We start from the raw sequence: 24634 nt of genomic DNA, 5'->3' as shown, positions 1-24634 counted from the left end.
CTTTCAGCACTCTGAACATGTCTCCCAGTACCCTGACCTCAACTCCGGCTGATGCGAGTCTGTTCACAGCCATCATGGACTGACATGGCTAAAGATTCTCTCCCTACTTCTTCTCTTTATTTTTACTGCAGTGCAGGGGGTGTGGGTCTCTTTGTATTTATTCTAACTGGAGTTCATTAAGCTTCTTTTATGTTTACCAAATTTTAACAAATTTGGGGAATGTGAGCAATTATTTCTTTGAATGTTTTTCCTGCTCTCTTGCTCTCTCTTCCTGATACTTCCAAGATGTATATGCTGGCACGCTTTTGGTTTCACACCTTTTCCAGAGGTTCTATTCATTTCTCTCTCTTTTTAAAAATATTTTATTTATTTATTCATGAGAGACACACACAGAGAGAGAGAGGCAGAGACACAGGCAGAGGGAGAAGCAGGCTCCATGCAGGGAGCCTGATGTGGGACTCAATCCGGGTCTCCAGGATCACACCCTGGGTTGCAGGCAGCGCTAAACTGCTGCATCACCAGGGCTGCCCTCATTTCTCTTTTAATTGCATAATTTCTACCAATCTGTTTGCTGATTCCTTTTTTGTGCATTCAAATCTAGTCTTGAATCCTCTAGAGAATGTTTTCATTTCAGTTATTTTCAACTCTTGGATTATAACTAAAAGAAAATAATTTCTATCACTCCTCTGATATTTTCTATCTGATGAGAAATTATATTTTCCTTCACTTCTATAATGCAGGTTCCTTTAGTCCTTTGAACATATTAATACTGACTGCTTTGACTTATTAATTCCAACATCAGGTTTTCTCATGGGCAGCTCCTGTTCCTGTTTCCCTGCAGTGGATAAGTCTCATTTTCCTGTTTCTTTCATCTCTTAATCATTTTTTGTTGAAAACTGGATGTTTGAGGAAATATATTGTATAAACTCTAGAGAGTGGGGCCTTTCCCCCACCTGCAGTTTGTTTTTGTTGCTGTTTGTGTGCTTTGTTGAGTGACTGAGCTCGACTCTTCCAGGGAAGTCTCTTTCCCCTCGGCGGGAAGGACACAGCTGTGGGCACGTGCACAGGCCCTGGGAGATGGCAGCTGAAGTGGGGCTCTTTTTTTTATTTTATTTTATTTTTTTTGAAGTGGGGCTCTTGTTAACCTCTTTCCCTGATCTGTTAACCCTGTGTCCCTTGGCATCACAACCATTCCACTAATTATTGAATTGTCTTACTGTTTTTAATAGTTGCTTGGTGCATACTGTTCTCTCGGCCTGGTCCAATTACACTGGGAGAGGGGTACTTCTGGAAGTTGGTCTTTGAAATTTGTCCTAACCCCAGACTCTTCTAAGCCTGGAGTAAACTAGGTGGCCTATTGGCTTGCTGCTCATTATGGGCCATATCCCCCCAAATTCACTTGTTGAAGTCCCCTGTCCAGGACCTCAGAATGTGACCATATTGGGAGACATGGCCATTAAAGGTGTGATTTAGTTAAGATGAAGCCATTAGAGAGGGCTCCAATCCAATCTGACTAGTGTCCTTAGAAGAAGAGATTAGCATGCAGAAGGTGCTCCAGAGATGTCTGCATACAGAGGAAAGAGCACATGAGCGCACCACAAGAAGGCAGCCACACACAAGCCAAGGGCTGGGGCTACACCTTGGTCCCAGATCTCCAGTCTCCAGAACTGAGAACAATGTATTTCTGTGGTTTAAACCACCTGATCTGTTATGGTGCCCACACCAGCTAGTATGTCCTATTAATTAAGAAGAGCTCTTGTTTCTGAACTTCCCCACAGTGTGTTTCAGATAAAGTCTGTTCCTCTGGGAAGAGCTTCAGAGCTCTCTCTTCTTATGGTCAGCCTCTCCCCCTGGGCTGAATCTCCAGAAATAAAAATCACCACTCAGGGCACTGGGTGGGGCTGTGGCCTCAGGTCCTCTGTGCTGATGGAACTGAGCTGGGGAAGGGCGGTGGGGATCCCAGTACTCTTGGCCTCTGCTCTGGGGTAAGGCCTCTGTCATGAGTGGGGAACCCTATGAACCCCCAAAGCTTCACCCCACTCACTAGTAATTTAGCCTCTTCAACTGTGTGCTGGTGGTCTGTGCCAACTGGTGAGATGGTGACCCTAAGTCGAGAGCTGAGGAGAGGGGTAGGCCCATCTTCTTGGCCACACAAGTCCAGAGTGGACCTTCTGTCACTGAGCTTGGGTAGTGGGATGGAAGGAGCCACAGACTCTCACTGTTCTTACAGAGATTTTTAGCAGATTTCTTGAATATATGTTTCTTCATTTAATGGCTGCCATTAGGGCAGTTTCCAGGGGCTTTAAACCATTTTTCTGGTATTCACCAGATGTGCTTGCTTTGCTTGGGAGCAGGTTCACAGAGGTCCTGGTCTTGCAATCCCAGAAGTCCTGCCCTGCAACTTCCAACTCGATCCTACATCTTCATGCTTGCCCGCCTAAGCACTACTTGCTATGAGTGAGTGACATTTTCAACATAAGGATCTGTGTCTTCCCTCTCCTAAAAATCTCTTCAATAGTTCTTCCTGGCCCTCAGGATAAAGACAAATGCCCTTGGCTGCTTGACCCTGCACAGGCTGCCCTCCTCCCACCCCTCAGCCTCAACCAGTTGCTGTGTCTCGGGCGCCCTGCCAGTTTCTCTGGTGCCAGCCCCGCCCGCCACACACCATGATAAGGCCCTTCTGTCCTTACCCGACAACCCGTGCCAGATGGCACCCTCCCATCTCAGCAGAGCTCAGCTCCACCCCACACACAGGAGGGTCCCCCACTCTCCCATTTAGCCAGGGTTGCACTAGAAACCCTAATGAGACTGGCTCCCCTCTGCAGCATGACCATGGGGCCCCTGTCACGGTTTGCATTTTGTTTTGTGACTACTGATTCCTTATTCAAGGGTATACTGCACAAGAGCAGGGGACAGAAGGATGGGATGTGAGGTTGCTTAACCACTGTATTCTGCGTTTAACGCGGAAAATAGTAAACGTTCAGTAAGTGCTGGGCGGATGACACAGGTGCCCCAGGGGAGGGGCAGTGAGGCCTCAGGTGGGGGTGGGGATGGGGTGGGGTCAAGACGGGTAACGGACTAGGGCCTCGCACCCTACAGAGCTGAAGGTGGAAGGTGGCAGGGCCTCTGCCCCATGAGGCCATGGGGTACCATCACTCCAACCCTCCCACGCTGGCCACGCCCCCAAGGCTGAGGCGGGAGGTGGTGGTGGGCCCCAGGTGGGTGGGGCTGCAGGTGTGGCTGCAGCTGCGTCCACCTGCACCTGCTCACCTGCACCTGGCGCTGCAGCTGCCGGGCCTGGTGCTCCGAGAAGCGCCCCCAGCGCCCGGCCTGCGCGGGCATCGCCAGGCCGACCCTCCGAGGACCGCTCCTCGTGGGTGGGCGTTGGCCCCCCCCGCGGTTTCCACGGTGACCGGGGAGGGTGGGGCGGGGCAGGCGGGGCGGGGGAGGGGCGGCCACGTCTGAAGCCTATTTCCTAAATACTGTGGGTGTCCCAAACCTCGCATAATTACAAGCCTGTCTGGGTGGTGCCGAGGACTGGACTCCTGTCCCTTCATTTCTGCATCTGCCAAATGACCACGGCTTCCCGGGCGTAGGAAGGCCTGCGGAGAGGGGTCATCTGTGCAGGGACTCAGGTCCGCAGCTGCTCCTGGATGGAGGCACAGAGCGGGCAGGCAATCGGCACCCTCTCCCCACAGGGCCTCCCCGGAAGGGGCTGCCCACACCTGAGGAGTGACCAAGACGGGCCACGGGGTCGGGGTCCACAGCAAACAGCGCCATGGGGATGGGTGGAGGCCAGGCACCAGGGTAGGGCCTGCCCCGGGGCTCCTGCACGGAGTGATGCACACACAGCCCCGTGTGACAGGTGCACGCGTGCACGCTACAGTGCTCCCGGTCCTAGAGGAGAGCCCCTGGGGCCTGGCACCAGGACAGGCGGCCTGCTCGGCTGTGGTGGCCAGGTGTGGCGGTCCCTTCTCCCACCCTGTGTCCCTGTGGCCACGGCACCCGCCCCACACAGCTCTCAAGGCCAATTCCGGGGACACAGCCTGGCACTTTCATCAGAACCGGCGCCTCCACCACAGTGGGTACAGGCCGAGGCTGCGGGCAGCAACCAGCCCTCCCTGAGGCTGATTCTGGCCACACCCTGGTTCTGGAGGCTTCCCACGACAGAACCAGCTGCCTCATGAGCTCGTTTCTGTGCTGATGGCGTATGGACAGGACGCTTTTCTAACATTTGGGCTAAATAGAATATATGAAATTTACTTCCCTGCGCGACACCCTGGCTCTCCTGGGGGGCAGGCGGCTCCAAGGGATGAGGCAGCTGCTAGTTAGCAACAGACCCAGGTGGTCTCTGTCCTGTGAGGCTCCCCGCTGTGCTCGCTCCCCACGCCACCAAGCCGCCCCCCACCCAGAGCCACGCGAAGCCTGGGAATGTGCTTTCCGAGTGCACGGCCCTCCTCCCTGGTGCTGCCGCCTCCCGGCCTGGCCCCGGGCTCCTGAGCCCCTGCGGGGAACACTCTCATCGGCCGGGGGTCTCCTCTGCCTGCAACAGCCCCTCCTGTCATCAGGGGCCCCACCAGGAGTTAGAATGGGCACCCTGTGCACCTGCCGTCTACAAAACATTTCCGTAGCAGGGGACCTGCTTTCCTGCACCTGTGGGACACTTGGAACCAGCGTCCCCACTGACCCGAAACAGCAGGTGCTCATGAGTTCTATTTGTGAAATAAATTGTGAGGAATGGCCTTGCATGTCCCACCAGGGAGCTGCACGCACATCTTCTGGGGTGCCGTGACTGAATAAACTGGAGAGTGGCTGTGCACCGGAACCTGTCCCCCAGCGTCTCCCTTCCCGTGGGACCCTGGTGCAGGTGACACTCGGGTGCGGAGGCCAGGCTGTGGCTGCTCCCACTGCCAGTCTCTAACGCTGGCTTCCCACGTGGGGTGCTGGGCTGGCTGTTGGCGAAGTGGCCCCTCCCGATCTCCACTGGGGTCCCGATCTCTGGGCAACCAGGTCAGGCGCTGTTTCGAGGCTGGAGCTTAGGATCCTCTCTACAGCCCCCAGCAATCTCCCATGCGATAGAGCAGCAGAAATCCATTTCCAGTGGCACCGGCTGGGACAGTTTGCAGTGAAAGCCTCATCACCCCCATGTGAGGCCGCACAGCAGTGCTCCTGGAGACAACCTGAGTCCTGAGTCCATGTGAATACGGTCCTGTCTCTGTCCTCCCACAGATGGCAGATGGCAAATGCCATCACTCCAGCATGGCAGCAGCTGGTCCCACCCCAACATTCTCCCCCAGCATCTGCAGCCCTTAAGACAGTCCCTCCCTCAGGACAGACCTTGTAGAAATGCCCAGCATGTCCGCTCCAGGGCCACACAGGAAGGCTGACAACGGGGCTGGGAGAGGCCCTTCCAGGAACAGCGAGCACCTGGCCCCGCTGCGGCGCCCTCCCATGAGCCACCTCAGGCCAGTCCACACCATCTACTAGTTACAGGGTGTGTTCAAGAATCGAGAGGTGCTGAAGGTGGCATGTGAGTGTGAGGCAGCAGGTCGGCTGACCTGTCGGGCAGGTGGTGAGAGCGAGGCTGGGGAGCTGTGCGTGGGACAACACGACCAGAGTGGCTGCAGCATTCGCAGGCGGGGGGGGGGCCGTGGGGCAGTGCGGAGAGGTCCCACAGGTGAGCGCACAGGGGAAGGTGATGGGAGGCCAACTAAAATAACAGTGGACACACTTAAATACATACAAAGTTTATTAAAAATAGATTGCAAATGAAGTACAGTAGAAACGGGCAAGTACAGCAGTCGTGACGGCCCCACAGTGACGCAGTTACGAAGAGCACGTGTTCACATTTGACCCGACGGCCCCAGGGTGGCCCCACCCACCTGCTTACAGGCCTTGCGACCACACACAGACACCCCGTATATCAATATTTACATGTATTTGCAGGTACTTACGTGTATTTACCGTTTTTCTATATATTAACACAAAAGTAAATCATCTGCATCTTTTTCGTGAAAGAAAGTGTGGGTTCAGTCCCCGTAAGGCGGCCAGTGTTCTTGAGTGATCTGGGAGGGGCCTGCTTTTCCTGGGACCTCCGGAGCAAGCACGCGCATCCTTCATAAACACTTAGAACCACTCTACTCTCTTCAACAAGGGGAATGGTGAGAGCACACTTCCAAATGAGAACCCTGATAGACGTAAAAATATTTACACTCGCTCAACGATTTATCATACAGCTCTTATTAAAGTGATTTCTATGGCTAAAAAGCCTCTCCCTCTTCTATTTGAAAGTGTGCATATTTTTCTAACATATATATTGTAAGAGAACAATCTGGTACATAAGAATCATCAAGATCCCACAGCAGGGCTTTGTCAAATAGAAAATTTGCTCATAATCACAAAGTAATTTAGCACTTTCACAGCACACAGTATAAAACGAAGTGAGATCCATCTCCCCAGCATCAGCCACGCATTCACAGCTGAAGAAACAACAGTGATCACCAATGACTCAAAATGAAAATTAAATAACTCTATTCGGTGTAAAAAAATAGCTTGAACTGCCAAACTAGCCCCTGACATTGTAAGTCACAGATGCCACGTGTCACCGAACCTTCCTTCTCAGACAGCACATGGAGGTGAATCTTTCTTCCTCGAATTTAAAATCTCTGAGCAACAGTCGTGCTCAAGTGTCACTACGAACCTCCCATCCCTTTCAGATACTTCTCTTTCTATTCACATCAACACGGCCCAGCTAAAGATATCTTTTCATAGATTCCCTTGAATATCTGAAAGATTTAGCGGACTTCCTAACTTAATTGCCATCTTTAAAATCACCAATGATTTATTAGTCTAACAATAATCTGGCATTTATAAAAATAAAATATCCTAAGCTTAAATCCTCAAAATTTTCTTCTTGGAGAATTTTTATTTTTAAATCACCTATTTATACCAGGAGGGCTGTCCCTGGTGGAAGGAAGGAGAGGGCCGGTCCCGACAGGCAACACCTCCCTTTCGGGCTGTGAGTCTGAGCTGCCTCGGGCCCACCCAGCGGGGACACATGGCGCGGCCTCCCGTCTTCTCTCCTGGACGGGGACAGCTCACCCTCCCGGGAGGCCGCTGCCACTGCTACTCAATAGTGCAAACAAGGTCTGGGCAGCGCCAGCCGGTTCCCGCCCGACGGCCGCAGTGCCGTCCATGACAGAGCGCCACACGTGGGGGTGAGAACACGTGTTCTCACTCTGCTCTCCTGCCCTCAGTTCTCCCCTCGCCCACTCAGACTTTAAAAAAACAAAAAACTTATCTTCACATGAGTCAGATAATTAAGAAATTAGACAGTGTTTTACATTGTAGAAATGATAATCTCTTGGTGAGACAAGAGACATTCTTGGAAGGGGACCATCCCGGGATCCCAGCCGGCTCCAAAGCAGTGCTCCCGTGACTCAGCCCTGTGGCGTCCGGGCCCGCCCTCCAGAGCCACGCCAAGGGGACCCTGGGTGTGCGCGCACGGGCACCGCGTCCTTGGCTCACTTGGTGTTCAGTTCGTTTTCCAGTTCTGTTAATTTACGAGAGGCTTTTACTTTATTGGACACGTCCTGACCTTGTGAGAACAGACGCTGGCGCTCTTTGAATGTCAAGTTTTCAGGGGCTCCAGAGCTCCCAGGTAAATCTGCCTCGTGGCTGCAGGAGAGGGAAATGCAAGACATCACCGGTCAACGTGGAAATAACCCGTCAACAACTAGATAACTTTACACATTGGGTGATTAAGTACAATTTCCTTAATTTGCCACAACCCTCTCCATAAAAACAATCACTGGGGCTGTACTCAGAGGCATGTAGGAAAACAGGGCAGCATGTTCTCCTGACTAAAATGTTAACTTTCTCCAGCCACATCCCACTCTCAAAATGCCGGTAATTTCCATTTTAGAAGACAGGGAATTCTTAATAGGTTAGTTTACTAAAGAGATACAGCTTCTAACATGTCGTTTTCATGAGCCCACGGGTACATGGTGGATGCCTCCGTGTACCCGAGAGACATCCATCAATATACCTACCTTAACAAGTTAGTGTTCAGATACTAAACATTTTCTTGATTAAATTTCAGTGTTCTAAGAACTATCTGGAGAATAGTTTGAGTACGACCTAGGTGAGCGTGCTCAGCAGACGGCAGGCCGGCTGGTGTGCATCATCAGGTGGGCCTCAGGTAGCCTAGCAGGAGGTCTGCACACTGCCCTGAACCTCCCACCTTTGCTGGAGGAAGCAGACAGCAGCATGCCCAGTTGCTTCTGATGGTCTGACCAAAAGCCTGGTACCTACATCACTGGTCTGAAACAACTGTATGAGCAAGACAAAAAAGCCTCTAGGCTCATACACTTGTGTACAACGAGGAAGGTCGGAGAGGACAATACAGCCTCCTACAAAACTGGTGTCCCGCTGTGTGACGCTGTTCGTCTAGCGCAGCTCTCAATACCTTTTAGACAGTCTTTCTCTCGGGTCCCGATAGGCATCGTGGGTGCCAACAGCTGTCCCGGCAGATCCCAGGTAAGAGTTTGGTCCTTCACCACAAAAGGAAAAGTCCAAGTTAAAGTGACTGCATAATCTCCAAAACTATACTCATGATAAAGATGCAGTGCCCGCAGAGGAGACCGTGGGTGGGAAGCTCACGTCGCTGGGTGGCCTGAGTAACCCAACCAGCAGACTGTACAGGTGCCCAGCTCCGAGCCAGCCGGGCCATCTGTTATGTAGGCGGGCATGGCCAAAAAGTTCCAATCAGTTAAGATGGGTAATTACCATGAATTCAGAAGAAAAATTCACAGAAGACGGGCTTCAGTGGGGAGACTGTGAGGTACCCCTGACATGAAGAACTTCCTTACAAAACCGCTGAGAGCAAATGTCACCCAAACAGTAAGCAGTGACCACACACCTGCAGTTTCTTTTCAGGATAGCTACTGAATTTTCTCGCTACATAAATGGCTATCATTATTAACACAAAACTTTTTAAACAAATGAGTCACAAAAACCCTATGTTTGATATAAATGCTGCAAATACAAACTCACTGAAAACAAGACCCCGAGCTGCGTGGGGCAGAGGAGGCATGCGTGAGCGTGGGACTCCCAGCCCAGCCCCCAGCCTGGGAATGGCACCGCCCACTTTATCCACTCCAAAGGGTTTAAGTTAAAGATCAAAAGAGATGATGCAGATATAAAATTTAAAATGCATCCAAAGATAAGATACTATTACCACTAATGATATATTATTAAAATCATAGTGCATTGCATCAATACTGAGGTACTCTGCTAATTAGGAGATGAGCAAGGAAAAAAAAATCTCACGAAGAGCCTTTTGCTTAGGATGATACAGGACAGGGCAGTAAGTGCTCAAAATACTCAGCAAATGCTGATGGCACGGGGTCACACGATTACTACAGTATCTCAACATTAAAATTATCCTTTTTAGACAAGCTGCACAAAAATGAATTTTGCTTCTTTTCTGTATGAAGAGGCATACTGTGCAGACGTCGACGGAGCTCAGTACCCGCTGGGCTCCTCCTTGGGGCACTGCATCTTTTCCATTCCTTAGACAGGTTCCCTGTGATCACCACATGGGAAATCATCCTCCACAAAGACTCAAAAGACGAAACAGACCTGTATCTCCAATGTGGGGTAACCCAGAGCGGGCCTCACAACAATTATCAGCAGAGTGCAATTCTTTTCTGTTTTAATTCTAAATTGTCTTTGTTTTAGAAAATGCCGTGTTGCGTCTTTTGAGCTTTAAGAATGATACTTGCTTCTTCCGCTGGTAAAAACCAATTCTTCAAAATTGTCAAAGTTGTTTAGAAGGTTAAATACTTCCAGTGGACTATATATAACTTATTACTGCACACTTCAAGTAATTTTCAAAGAGCTCCAATTAAAGAACGTTTTTTTTTAATACATTGCTATGCTAGAATGGGACAGTTTATTCCCATTCCCACGCCGATCCTAGTCCTCAGGGCACCCAGGGGAAGAAAGCAAGTCCACCTGCAGAAGCATGCAGAGCGCTCACAACGGAGAACCGAGCCGAGCCCAGGGGCACGGCCATGTTAGTGGGATGGCGGTGACGAGGTCAGAAACGTTCTGCATTTGGTGCAGACGGCTTTGTACTTTACGAAGGAAGTCTTCAAAGAGGCACGAGCCATCAGACGCAGGATATAACCTGCTCTCCTACGTGGTCTTTTCAGTGTGAAATAAAATAAGGGTTAGTGGTATGAGTGGCAGCCAAGGTGGTCAGAAGCGAAAACCTAGCCCAACGTCGTGCTAGCGAACCGCGTCTGTGTCATGACACGAAACACCTCAAGTTCCGCTTGTAACGTGATGCAAGAGGACTGAAGGCATCTCGCTCCAAAAATTACTACTATCCCAGAAACGTCTTTCCAGATCTCAGCAACAGAGATTTTATAAAAAAAATTTAATTTTGGCTTCTGAGTGACTCAGTCTCAAGATTACATGCTGAGCCTTCGGGGTGGATCAAAGCTCTGACACCAAGGTCACATGTTTTTGATCATTCACCTTCTTTTAGAAACGTAGTCCCGTGCATTGCACCAGGAACAAGTAAAACTAAATCTGAGAACATTTGTTGCTGGCATTCTAATTTTAAGAGAGTAAGATGAACTTGCAAATTTGAATCCTGGTGATTTACGGTTATATTTTAAACATTCCCCCCTCAGTGCCATCTCGGACACTGGTGATGACAGATGTGCCCGTGTGCAGGGCCACCGTCACGCCAGGCAGTCCCGTCACAGATCGTCAAGGTGACTGCACGCCTGTCCAGGCCGGAGTGCTAGGGCTGTGACGTGCAGGGAATGTCACGTAACAGGAAGGAAGGAAACCAGCGAGAGGGAAAGGGAGTGATTTCACAATGACTGGGTTCTGTGCCCCTGGCGTGAGGCAGCTCGCATTAAAGCGGGCCCATCAACTCAGCACAGCACCAACTACTCCGCCTGAACGACCAAGGCAAGTAGGGGTCGTCTTGTAAACCCCTGCCACGTGGCACATAACCCAGAACACGGAGAGTCCTACTCATGTTAAAGGATGAAACTTAGCGTGTGACCAGGACACTACTGGGAAGACTATCTCACTCTTAGCTTCAGACACCAAAATGGGTGATAAAAACATGTGTTCAACTCAACCTAAGAGTTACGTGAAGAGGCAGAGAATGGAGGCCAAGACCAACAGTACTTCACGTGACTGGGGAGGTACAGAGCATTAACCGCCGCCGGCCGGCCCAAGGGACGGAACCTTCCAGGCACAGAGCAGGGCTGGGTTGCTGGGGGAGCTGCCCGAGGGGCTCTGAGCACAGACAGGACTGAGGGAGCGGGCGATGAGCACGCCGACACTAGTGATCGAATAAAATCACAACTCCCATGCGAGTGTTGATTGAGGGGGTGCAGAGTCCCGATTCCAATCAGGAAGACAAAGAGGGCTTGATTGGTGATCCCACGGTTTACCTCTACCTTTCGAGTGGCTGGGCTGGTAGAAGCCTGGTTTTTTTGGAGGGGGTGGGGGCTGGCCTGCTTTGTGAGCAGTACTGTTGGCTCGGGCCAAGGGGGGCCGGAATGAGGTGCAGAGAAAGATGCCGTCGGAGGCCGGGCGCGGCGGGCGGGGGGGCCGCTGCGGCTCAAGGGCGGCGGGAAGAAGGTGCCCGTGGGACTTCCTCGTGCCAGAGTGCTTGTCCTGACCTGCCAGACTGCAGTGCTCCTCCTCCTCCTCCTCCTCCTCGTGGTACGCAACGAGCCTGGCGGTGTACAGGGAGTCTGGGGAGAGGGCCTGGGCCTGGAGGGAGGAGGCGGTCCGCTGAGGCGGGGGAGGAGGAGCGGCAGCCGGAGGGGACGGGGACGGGAGCTCGTAGCCCCGCGGCAGCGGAGGTCTGCACAGACCCGGCTCCTCCGGCTCCAGCAACCTGCGCTCGGCCTCCGCGTGCTGTCTGCGCCTCTCGGCTTCCAGGCGGCTGTAATAGCCTTCTTCCTGACGCCTCTGCAGGCCGAACAGACAAGAGTGCAAAGGTCAGAGTCGGGACGGGCCTTGGGGGGATGAAAGGGCACCGTTACCCTGTCTCCCGTCGCCACACTGACAGTGAGTCCAGGGGACGGCAACTTTCAACGTTAACAGGCTACAACAGAAGCGGTCTTGAGACTCACGGACCTTCATCCTACGGTGGGTTATGGGTCATGAAACCTCCGAAGCATGGAGCGGACGGACTCTCAGTACTTCAGGCTCCAGCTTCCACTTACTACGCCACCGACCCCAGTCAGTTACTCCTCCAGACCTTCGTTCTCTGCTGCCTCTCTCTCCTGCTCTTGTGGGTTTTAACTTACCTGTTACCGCTCGGTTTAAAGACAAAACCAAACCCAAAACAGGCTCTACGTGGCTTTCTACAGCGGGCACGTGCAAGGGCAGCAACCTCGCATGTGTGCTTTCCCTGAACCCCGGGAATTCAGAGAGCCCTTCCTCGACCAGAAGGACGATTAAGTCACCTGGTTTATTTCCAGTTATTCAGAGGAAGTTAACAGAAACCAGAAACCGTAAAAAACATCACTCATTTTCCCAAGGCAACAATCTAACAAATAAGCTTTCCACAGTTGTTAATTTATAATTCAAATCTTAACAAACTCCCTGGCAGACAGAAAATTAGAGAGCCAGGCGTGAATAGCAACAGCAACACGATATTCAAATATATTTTGACACATACTGTACATTTTTTTCTGACATACATCTGCACAAACTACAGTTGACAGAGTTGAAATTATTTTAACATTAAAAAAGGTAACAGCATGGTTCTGTTACAGATTGACAAAAGTTCTAGAACACATGAAAAAAGTGAATGTAAGAAAAGGGATGCAAGATCAGAGAACCATGTGCCTCAACCAGGATGCGGTGTTGTGCTAAGGAGTGGAGTGGACTTCCAATCCATTCAACCAAAGGAAAACTAAAGTCAGGGACCATGCTGGCATCAGGGTCCACTTCATCTCATCGTATAGGCTTGTGTTTCCTCCCTGCTCCCTCTTGAGGCTTGCACACGACGACAGTGGTCGGCGCATCCCCTTTCAAGAGAGGAAACTCTCGGAGCAGTGCCAGCCCCAATGCCTAGACCAAACTTTTCCCTTTAACTTCTCACTCTGTGTTGAGACCTTCTGAAGGAAAGACAGTTTTTACCTCATTTTCTACACAAAGTAAGTGTCTACTTGGGGTGGGGAATCAAATCCAGAATGACCTCAGTGGCCTTTATGTCGTCAGGAATGTTAGTGTGACATGGAGCACATTTTAAGAGGAAACCAAAATACCCTTTAGTTACACTGAGAGCAGATACAGTTACATGACTCGACAGTTACTCTGCCCAACAGATGAATGGCACATTTTCTATAACAAAGCAAGCCCATCAATTGTGGACATTCGGTATAAAAAATAGGTTATTCAGCTTCTTTTTTACAGTAAGCACTCAGTTCTAGAAGCAGTTCCTAAGACACAAGCATATTTGACATAATCGTGAGTTGGGAGCACACACGCTAGAAAAACCAGGTAGCCCGAGAGCGTCCACAGAAGGCTCACGCTCATGCAGCGGGTCTGTGCGGGCCATCCGGGCAGGCGGAGGGTCCACGCAGCCACGGGACAGCAAGACAACACACACATCCCAACAGAAAGTGGCTCACATTTCGGAGAACTGATTTTGATTCTGACTTATCAGGACACGAGTGAAAGAGTCAAGGGAGACCTAATCCTGAAAGCTCAGACTCCTCCAGAACACTGTAAATCTGCTGGGACACAGCTTTGAAAGATTGACGATAGGCTTTAAGGAATGGTGAAGGTCTAGAAGACGCAGAAGTCGCTAATTTCCATACAGGTACGTGTGCTAGCATTATGTATCTACTTTCATTTAATTGAGTCACATCGTTTCTGTCAATCTTGCTTTTCACTCGTTATATACTCAGAGAGATTTTATCGCTATAAAAAAGCTTCCTACAAGTTCTCTTTTGGGGGGGAGGAGGAGGGTGCTCTATGAATACAGTTCACTGGACTAGCAAAGGAGGAATGATGAATAAGAACCAAACTTTCCCCCATCGGCAACCGTGGCACTCCCGGCCTCTGCCTTCACAGAAGGGAAGTGGCAGAGGAGATCGGCTTCTCCCGGCCAGCATCCAGGACAGGCGAGCCCTGCAGGGGGCTGCGGGGCACAGCGTCACATGGGCCCCATTTCTCAGAATAGGTCAAATCAGTTGTCACTTTAAAATTCAACTTAAAAATTGCTTTCATAAAAAAATCCACATATGGAAACAAAGTAGGAACTCAGGATATTTATCAGAATTACATCCTAGTTGAATTCTCCTTGTATGGTGTTTTTCATAAGCCATCTGCTCTCCTTCCCATCAACCAGAAGTGAGTGATGTCAGTGAATGATCTGTTTCAAGTGCGGAGTGTTAACGGACTGTCTCACTACGCTCCCGTCGCCTCCCACAGCTGGGACTCCCTCTGACCGACTAGCGCACAGGCATCGCCCTCACGGTAACAGGCTGGACCATGTCCAGGAAAGGGAAGAGCCCGGAGTACGCGGGCAGGTTGTGACAACCAGGCCTATGAGTTCAGAAGCGGGAGAGAGACAAGACTCGGGGGGTAAGAGCATCTGGACACAGTTCGGAAGAGAGGTAGGTGGGCCAGGCCGGGCTCACGTGTTGGGTCCGATAACACAGGTGGGGGTCCAGGCCCTGTTCTGTCTCGTACGTCTGAGGGTACAGGTAAGGTCTAGCCCCTCTGCCCCAGCCCATCGATTGGGTTCAGGCTAACTGGGTAAACTCTAGCTGCCCCTAGAGAACCATAACCTTTTCTTCAGCATCTCGCTTTGCTCTCTCCTCCTCCTGGCGGCGCCGCTCGTCCTCCTGCCTGGCGCGATCTTCTGCTTCTCGCTTGCGCATCTCTTCCAGCTGCTGCTGGCGCCTCCGCTCCTCATCCTGTAACTAACAACAAAGTGACTTTAACCCCCGCTCTGCAAACCCCCCAAGCACAAGGTGTAGCAGGCACATATGGACACGGACAGATACACAGACACACACACACACACACACACACACACACACACACAGTTAAATACGAGATATCAGGCTAGAATCACTGTTGAAAGACAGTAAAACAGACACATTTTATAGTGCTACAGTTTCAAAATAAGTCACCTTAAAGCACGGTCCCCACAGATCCATTAATTTTCCCATTAACTGTGAATCAAACAAGAAGGATTGTCTCATGCATTCACACATTACACTATTAGAATAAATGGAAGTTTAACCAGCTCATGTAAAACAGCAGACTCGAACGACAGACCCTCAAATGATGGAACTATGGAACCCACTTGAGCCCCCTCCTCCCTGTGTTTCCTGGCCTGCGCTCCTGTGAGGTGTGGCATGCGGATGTTGGTGTCCCCGGGTTGGGGGGCTCATATGCCAGCACATGACTCCAGGGGGACGTGGCACCTGTTGGAGAGCCCACTTAGGGCGGCTTGCCTCTGCTGGGCACCATGGGCCATCAGCTCTCTCTGGACCCCATCCTAGACTTTGAGAATTTCTCCTCAGCCCGGGGATAACCAAACTCTGAGTCAGAGAATCTGAACCTGAAATTTGGAAGGAACCTTACTCTACCTTCCTCCTGCTACATTTCTGCCAAGTAATTATCTGCTCTGTCTGAGTAACTCTGGTGTCTGGTAACCCACTGCCTACCTCCCCGAGGCAGGGCTTTCTACTTTCGGGTAACAGCTAGTCAGAAAGTTCTTCTGTGGGTCTAATATTCATCACCTACTGGCTTGCTTTCTATTTTTCATCATTCGGGTTCTACCTTTTTGAAACAACACAAAACAAATTTAATATCTTCCCTTCATGCCATGCAAATGCTTCAAGATATCTTCAAAAATCTAAGATGTAGCCTGTCCTGGTTCTAGCCTCTTTATCCTTCTGGTCAGATCTAAGTACTACAGCTTCCAACAACCTTGTCTAAAAGGGAGGTTTGGATGAACACCAGACCAGAGCTTGCTTCTCTGTTTCCATCCTCTGTGAGAGCCGGCCTGCAGCAGGACTCGCAGCCCCGTGCCCCGTGCCATCCCACATCAAGAAGAGTGGATTTAAAATGTGAAAAATTAAAATGTAACTTAATAACACCTAAAGCCACTACAGGAATTCCATATGTAAAACTGCTCAGGGTGTGTTTCACAGTGTTTTCAGAATTACTAGTTGTTGTATAAATTTTCCATAGCAAAAAATAGAAACTGGACTTGAAACGTATTTATGTTTGTTTATTTAACAAAAACCTAGCAGCTTCACTCTTTCCAGATTCTGTGGAGTGAACACTGCATCTGGTGGAAAAGTAAAAATTAACTTGCGTCACTAGACTTTTTCATGTCAGCAAACAATATTAAAACACCTTAGGGAGAAAATTAAAACCTGCCTCCTCGAGAAGACAAATTTACTTAACTTTCTCTTTTAGTACAATCTAGGAGTAAGCCCTGGAGGGAGGTGAGGATAAGTGCTGTCAGGGGCTCTGCTAGCAGGAGCAGGTGCTGCGGCCTGAGAACCCCAGAAGGACGGAAGGACTGTCACCAGCATCCCGCCCCAGGGAGAGCCGCCCACAGGAGGGCTGAGAGCCAGCAGCCGCAAGACTGATCAAGCAGGTTACAGTCATCAGTCCAAATGAGGAAGAGGATCCAAGTAAAAATAACAAAATAAAACAGTGATTGATAATATTAAATGTTTTACAGAAGAGTAATGTATGGAAGAATATAAAACTGCATTAATGAGTAGTTTTCTGGTGCCCAATAAAGCACTAACTCATCATGTTATATACTTTCTAGACCTAATTAAAGACAAGTCTGAGCAATAAAACCGGTACACGGTGAAATAGCCCACTCACTCCTTTAAATTAAAGAGGAGTAGAATTTTAAGAGTGAGAACAGTTACAATTCTCATTACAGATACAGAATGCTATCTTATGAATCTGTAAACAGACTCTTTCTCTTAAAAACCTTCACTCTTCTAAATCTGGACAGGGGTAAGCAAGGAAAGTTCTCCCGTGGTAAGTTCCCTGCCCCGGCCCATGAGGCAGGGCTGTCTCCACTGCTGGTAAGCTGCTTCTTGCACTCTCATTTTCAAAACACAGACTGTTTTGTTCGTCGTACATGTGCTGCTGCTGCTTTACTCTACCCTCCTCCCCCCAAGCCCATTAAGGACAGAAAAGACAATCGAATCTCTTCATTTACTCCAAATAACAGCTCAAAACGGTACACTGAGCTGCTGTCCAGTTCAACCTAAGTTACAAATTTCGTGGCCGAGATCCGATGACAAACTATGTTATGTTAACACTGGGGTTAAATGAACAGGAGATGAGCTCACTGTTTTACAGGAAAAGAATGCAGAGTGACATGAATCAAAGCTGTCTGGTAGGAGGTTATGTTCGGGGGAACAGATCTGCATAGACAGAATGAGAATTCTTACAGAAAGAACACAAGACAGTGTCCAGACTCGAGCTATTCTGAACCGAGAACGAAGCTGGGATTCCAAAAGCTAGTGCTCTAAGCCTGAACCAGGTTTGCTACCCTGGTGGTCCCCATTTCTACAAAAGGCATTTTCAGGTTAAAAAAAAAAAAAGTTGAAATTTATGTGTTTATGACTTGATACCACAAAAAACACTAACCTGTACCCCAAATTGACAGTAAAAGCCCCATTAAGGGAGACAATCATGTTGAAATATCTGAATACAAAATGGAGTCCAGCTATCCTTCGCTTTTTGACATTTTCACTGAAAACACAACTTAAAGTCTATTGAACAGATTGCCATTAAGAACTTTGGCAAGGGGGATCCCTGGGTGGCTCAGCGGTTTAGCTCCTGCCTTTAGCCCAGGGAGTGATCCTGGAGTCCTGGGATCGAGTCCCGCGTCGGGCTCCCGGCATGGAGCCTGCTTCTCCCTCCTCCTGTGTCTCTGCACCCCCCCCCATAAATAAATAAATAAATAAATGAATGAATGAATGAATGAATGAATAAATAAATCTTAAAAAAAAAAAAAAGAACTTGGGCAAGCCTTTTCTACGTTCCCATCTACTATTAAAAACATGTTAAAATTTTTAATGCAAGCACCTCTGGCACCTGACTCGGCCCCAGAGCAACTCCTCCAGCCCCACATCCCAGTGGGCATTCACTCTAGGTGAGGAAGGGGTTTCTTCATTAGGAAAGCCATCTCCATGGTGTAGGCCACTTGGTATATGGGCTCCCTGCCCTTGGCACAGCCCATGCTCAGCCTTCTCAATGTGAGGACAACTTCACCAGGATCCGAGAGATCTAGAGCTGAGTGGCAGAGACAGGAGAGTCACCCCTAAGTCGGGCCATGTGGCTCCCACAGCTTCCCCTGGCTCTGCGGGGGCCACAGCTCCCTCCCACGCCAAGCCTTCAGCCTGAAGAGGCCGAGGGCAGTCCACATCTCCTTCAGGACTTCTCTCAGAAAGTGCAACTCTCAACAGGATTTCCTACTACATGTTCGAAGCCCTGCTAATGCTTTTGCTTCAAGCCTTCTACGCCTGGGGTTGCTGGGGGAGGCCTGATTCCTACTGTCCCATGGGAGGGCAGATGGAGAGCATGGGCCTTCCTACGAGGGCAACAGGAGAGCGTCACTTCACTAGTGCTACCCCACGGTGGAGGGATGCTCCCCTTGAACTGGCAGGTCATCTGAGTCAGTGCATGAGCCATTAAAACAATGACAGGACAAAGCCCGAGACTGGCCAACTAAGCGACTGTCCAGTCACGTCACTTTCTAGTTGAAAGATGGTTCCTAGCAAGAGTTTCATGAACAGGAGACATTTTTGTGTAGCAGAATATGAAAGAAATATCAACTCAGAAAATGCTAGCCAGAAATATCCTGGTTAGAATCCTCTCACTCTAGACAGTAGGTCAACCTCTTCAGTACTGGCCTGTCCCTTGGTCCTACCCACATCACAGGATTGTCATAAAGAAACAGGACAGTTATGCATGTATGAGGATCTACAACCTAGGCAGCAGAGGTATGAGCTGCACGCCCTTTGGACATTAGCCAGGTGACGCTGCTGTGACAGGGGATACCACCCACCCTGAATCATAGGTGTGACAGGCGTAGGCAGGCATGGCTGGCCAACAGCCCCTCCTGGGCACAGGAAGACTCAGGATGCTTCTCTAAGTGACGGGAGCTTTGGCAGGGTTCTGATGGTTTTTAACTAGGGTCCCTGGAACTGCTGGGCTGAGAACAGCCTTTTTGGGAACAAAAGGAGAAGGGGGATGCAGCAGGAAGTCCTTTGCAGGAGGAAATGGCAGGGGCTCATGCCAGCGTGGGTGTCGAGGGGGTCAGATTCTGAGAAGGTAAAGACAGTAGAATTTCTCGATGCAGAGAAAAGGGGGTTATGCTAATGAGGGTTTGTAGACGGGGCAGTTTAGAGTCTGCTGGAATGGGGAAGGCTGAAGGCAGAGCAGATGAGCAGCATCCTGGGGAGGGGTTGGGGGAGAGAAGGAATTTCAGGCAGAACTTGCTGGGGTTTGCAGAGTCTTGTCTGACTCCCACTGGAGATGCTACACGGGCAGATGCTTACAGGTCTCCAGTCTGAGATGGCTAGGCCTACAAATACAAAGGAGGCTCCTGGGTTGGGAGGCAGAGGCACTGGGCAGTGGGCACAGGCAGCGGGGAGCTGGCCCCACACAGGGGTGCAGCCCACTCTGCCCACTCTCAAGATTGCTGAGACACAGCTGCTTGGAGCAGACGACCTGACCTGCTTATCCCACTCATCATCAGAAACACCCCGGGATGTTACCTACAAAGAAAACACTGTGGAAACTGCACAGGGGGTGGTTCCTACCCATCTGGTTACATGTGCCACCACCCTTCTTATCTTAGAGAAAGAACTCTCTAGGATACCTCGGTGTCTCTAGGACACCTAGCAGAGGAGGCCCCTCTAGAAACCTGTCAACTCCGACAAAAGGATGCTGTGGATAATGACACTGCCAGGAATAACACTAATATTCCCTGGGGAAACAGACTAAGAAATGCTGAAGAATGTGGTGGTTACGGTCAATATTAATACTCAAAATAATTACCTCTTAAAGAAAAAAACCCTCTAAAATGTGTCTTTAAAATACTTATCTTTTTTTTTTAATTTATTTTTTATTGGTGTTCAATTTACTAACATACAGAATAACCCCCAGTGCCCGTCACCCATTCATTCCCACCCCCCGCCCTCCTCCCCTTCTACCACCCCTAGTTTGTTTCCCAGAGTTAGCAGTCTTTACGTTCTGTCTCCCTTAAAATACTTATCTTCATGTAATGCTTTATCCTTGAATATTATTCACCTGTCATGTGACCTGCAGAGGATTCTGGGCCACTGAGCTGGGGCTGTGAAATATCTTACAGCCCATGCATCAGGTTAGCACCTGGCATGTAACAGATGCCCAGCAAGCGTATGCTAAATGAGCATTGAGCACAAAGAAGCCACACTAATGGATATCTTCCGGCCACCTGCCATAGGTACACCTCAACACACTGAAGTGTGGAGAAAAACGTACATATTTTATCTTTGTCTCATGCAGAAGAAAAAACTAGAATCATATGCCCTTCAGCCATCAAGGAGGGGAGGAGCTGTCTCCATGAGCAGCTTCTCTTTAGAGAAATAGTGCCACTACAACACTGTTTGAATTAAAAAAGGAAAAAGAGAGGAAAAAAAAAGTAAGAAAAAAGGGGTGTTATTTGGTGAAAAGGTCAGCAAAGCCAGACTTGGGAGCTGGGGACTGTTTACGGTTCTGTGTGATGCCACCCGTGTTCATGTAGGAGCCAACTAACAAAGAGAACCTCAACTCAATGTGTCAGCCAGTACATAATTCTCTGGCCGGTGACACAGACACAGCTCTTGAGCACTGCATACACTGAAGGACCAACTGAATTTCCCCAATACCGACACCAGACACACTGAATTTATAGCATAAAAGGACTCCAGCATTTCTTGGCAGACAGTAAACTGGTATGGCTGATAAACTAAACCAAAGTCCATGTGAAATTATTAAAGAAGACAGAATAAATGCTTATCGAAAGGCTTTTTCTACCAACACACATTGTATCCTAGTTATATCTTAATGGGCAAAACAACATGAATATCAGGTCAATTGAGTTTTTAGTAGGTGATTATTCAAAATCTGCTACCAAAATAATAAGGATGAAATTGGTTATGGTCATTGCAAAATTTCTTTCATTTGCTCATGTATTTATGACTATGCAAGTGTACACAGAATCAATTTTAGGACTAAAACTGGGAAAAGGTCAAAATCCATAAACAAACAGTAACACTTAAAATTAATGGAGAAAACCAAAGAGTCACTAAATCTAAAAACATAGGAAGGCATGCTTCTTACGAGGCACGAGCTATACACTCTGCTCTCGGACACCCCCAGGAACTGGGTCTACTAGAAACACAAAACCACCACCACTGAAAGAAAAAAAGAAAATCAAGACAGGAAAAAGTACCAAAGGGAAAGAAATGAGAACATACCAAATCTAGAACAGAGATTGCTGGCAGAGCAGTCTGCTGCAGGTAACAGAGAAGGAAAAAAAAAAAAAAAAAAAAAAGAAAGATGAAGTGTGAAAAAAAGTCAAGTTTAGACCTGTATTTCCACCACCGGTGTGTGTGCTGCTCCCATGCTTCGTCTGCGTCTGAAGGACAACCCAATGAGAACAGTCACACTACGGACCGGCTTCCGGTCCTCAGAAATAGGAAATGTCCATATGGCATTAAACACTTGAGTTTCATTATTAAGATACACGAAAGAAACTTTAAAAAAATAATATTCCCCTGAGCTCTCTTACTTGGAGCCTAAGATATTAATCTTAAATATGATTAATGATAAATACACAGCTTTTAATTCAATTACCGAATGAAACTTTCTGAATGTCGTAATTACTTAGAGGCTTTAAAACAGTCACTGTTCAAACTATATGGAAAACCTGACAGACCTTTAATAAAGATTTGGTACAAATAAATGCAGAAATCCTACAATGTAGGTGCTACCTTTTCACCATGGGATACAGTTCTCACAATAAATGTTAATGAGTGGCCCCCTGGGCTAGTGGCACCAGCCAGAGCAGAGGGAGAGGACCCTCCACATGGCCGGGCGGGGGGGAGTCCTAGGCCTGGGGTGGAAACCGCACAAAGGACTCTGACATTGTACGCGACTCACTCCTGATCCAACAGTTCCTCTTGCAAATAAACTAATACTGATACTAAATAGAGTTGTTTCTAAGGGCGTTTTTTTTTTTTTTTTACTGGTGACTTGGAAAATACTAATAAAATCATGTCACAGCTAAGATTTGGGCTTGCGTTTAAGACACTTCAGTGTTCCAGCTAAATTCTGGGCCAAGTTCCATACACCTTTCGGTGAGAATATGTGCATAATTAGATGTGTGTGACATGTTTCAGGAATATAATTCATAGAGCAAACTTGAAAAGTGGTCAGACTGCTAGCTTTATGTACTAGTAATTATCTAAGATTAAACTGCATCACGATGTAGGAAAGACTAAAACGTCTGACCTAACAGTTATTCGTTTAGATCTCTAGTACAGACAGTTGCAATTAGAAACAAAATCCAAAAGACATGCTCCAGGCTGTCTTTTCCCAGAACACTGCACTGTATAAACACTAAACTAACATGATACGGTCAATAGCACTTTCTGCAAATTAATACTAATAAATGCCTCTCTGTTAACAATTCTCTTGACAGGGTAAAAAAAGAATCTTGAATTTGGCACTTCAATTTATTGCGTTAAAGTAACTTAAATTTCACTTCTTTTATTTGATACAAGAACAAGTTATTTTTATCATATAGAGAAATAAGGATAAATTCTCAGTATCTACTACTACTGAAATGTGGTTTAATTATACCTGCTTCATCAACTGTATGAGCACCTGGCAGAGTGTCTTCCTGGTAATGACCATTAACTTTGAAGTTCTCAATAGTCTTCATCACCCACCACCCACTGCTGATAATCGAGACCAGGGGTCAGCATATGTCTTGTTAACTGTCTGGGAAGCACATAGCACCCTGGCTGCTCACAGTCTGTCAAGGCGGCTCTCAGAGTTCGACAGCAGAGCCGTGCCATTAAGACAGCCTGTGCGGCTCACAAAGCCTAAGGTACTTACTTTCCAGCCATTTAAGAAAACATTTTTGCCAACCCCTGATGAGGATTATTACTGGTCACTAACAGGTTAGTGGTTATTAGCTTGTTTGCTCAACTAAAGCATTAATGAGAAGGGCAGGAACAACTTTGCTAAATTAAAACAGCAGAGCTCCATGTGGATGGTCTAAGACTTTGCAAAGTCTGCCTTTAACCCGGTTAGAGGGTTAGAGGGGTTAGAGGGTTCACGCTGCAGGATGCCTGCACGCAGCAGTAGCTACAGTACCCCACTACAGGCCAGGGCCCTTGCCAACCCCCCATGAGTGACACGCACAGAGACGCATGCCCACAGCACTTCTCCCCTTTACCCTTGCTCTTCGCTCGGCCTCGAGGCGCTGCATGATGAGCATGGTATCCACGTCATCATCCTCCTCCTCCTCGTCATCCTCGTCCTTCTGCTTGGACTCCTGGAGCCTCTTCTGGAACTGCCACTCCAGCATGAGTTTCCGCAGGCGATCGTTTTCCTCTGCACTGCGCTCGGGCTTATTCTGGAGCTCCTGGATCTCCCTGCTCAGCATATCCACGATGTGCATCTGCTGCTGCTTCTCTAGCTTCTCCCGGGCATCCCGCTTCCACGGGTCTGGGGACAGACTATCTCCTGAGGACAGCTCCTCTTTGCTGACTGTAATGTACTGTAAGTCTCTGCGCTCAATCGTGCGGGGCTGCTGCTGGGGCTGCAGCTCCCGAATGACCGTCTCTTGGGGCCTCTGGAGTGTAGAAGGTTTTTCTGGCTTCACATGGGGGACAGTTACAGGAGAAAACGGGGCTGGGTTCAGTGACTGGGAGCGCATCTGGCCCAGCTTTCGCTCCTGCTCACGGCGCTTCCTGTCCCGCTCCTCCTCTAGACGGGCCTTCTCCTTCTCATACCAGCGCTGGTGCTCCTCCCTCTTCTTCCTCTCTGCAGCCACCACCTGAGCAGAGGCAGGTCCTGTCTGGCTAGCAGGAGGTGGTGGGAGAGGCAGGTCTGTTGGGATCCCGTCGAAGTCTCCGGCGTAGTGCGTGGGGGGCGGCGGGGGTGGTGGGGGCAGGTCAGTTTGGACCGGCTGGGAGCCAGCCACAGGCAGGGGCTGCACAGCGGCTGGCGTCTTCCAGCGCCCAGGGCCACTCTTGGTCAGAGTGGAAGCGGGGGTGCCGGCCTTGGAGGGGTGGTCCAGGTGCTCTTGGCTGGAAGTGCTCGAGCCCACTGAGGAGCTCTGATGGATCCACATATCGCTATCAGACTTGCGATCCAGGACTGCCTCGATCCGATGCCGCTCTAGTTGGTAAGCCTTATCCTCCCGAAGCTCCTCCTGGGAACGGGTAACACGCTGGAAAAAGCAAAAAGGAAAACTGTTCTATTTCAGCTGCTTAGAAAAAAACTACTAAAAATTCATAAATATCTTATCCTCATGGAGAAC

The 24634-nt window shown here is 49.1% G+C and overlaps 2 protein-coding genes across 23 annotated transcripts in view; both read right to left on the bottom strand.

The window, feature by feature from the left end:
- KIF25 (kinesin family member 25) overlaps positions 1-3383 on the bottom strand; it is a 50786-nt gene extending 47403 nt beyond the window's left edge. For all 3 annotated transcript variants that reach the window (XM_025422774.3, XM_025422776.3, XM_025422775.3), the window contains exon 1: positions 3271-3383. In XM_025422774.3, coding sequence (XP_025278559.3) covers positions 3271-3342 — 72 coding nt within the window. In that variant the 5' untranslated portion in view covers positions 3343-3383. The remainder of the gene's footprint in view (positions 1-3270) is intronic.
- Positions 3384-5731: 2348 nt separating this feature from the next.
- Positions 5732-24634, bottom strand: part of AFDN (afadin, adherens junction formation factor) — a 137650-nt gene continuing 118747 nt past the window's right edge. For 8 of the 20 annotated variants that reach the window (XM_025422770.3, XM_025422761.3, XM_025422759.3 and 5 more), the window contains 6 exons: positions 23546-24544; positions 21558-21593; positions 14847-14981; positions 11715-12009; positions 8468-8552; positions 5732-7677 (listed from right to left, as the gene is read on the bottom strand). In XM_025422770.3, the coding sequence (XP_025278555.3) occupies positions 7524-7677; positions 8468-8552; positions 11715-12009; positions 14847-14981; positions 21558-21593; positions 23546-24544 (1704 nt within the window). In that variant the 3' untranslated portion in view covers positions 5732-7523. Of the gene's footprint in view, positions 7678-8467; positions 8553-11714; positions 12010-12495; positions 14982-21557; positions 21594-23545; positions 24545-24634 lie in introns of those variants that run through there. The other 12 variants (XM_025422764.3, XM_049114478.1, XM_025422767.3 and 9 more) reach the window with 7 other exon arrangements.

The sequence above is a fragment of the Canis lupus genome, chromosome 1 (genome assembly GCF_003254725.2).
Source record: "Canis lupus dingo isolate Sandy chromosome 1, ASM325472v2, whole genome shotgun sequence".
In the NCBI taxonomy this organism is placed as follows: domain Eukaryota; kingdom Metazoa; phylum Chordata; class Mammalia; order Carnivora; family Canidae; genus Canis; species Canis lupus.
The sequence above is the reverse complement of the archived record's forward strand: the minus strand, read 5'-3'. Positions and strand labels throughout refer to the sequence as shown.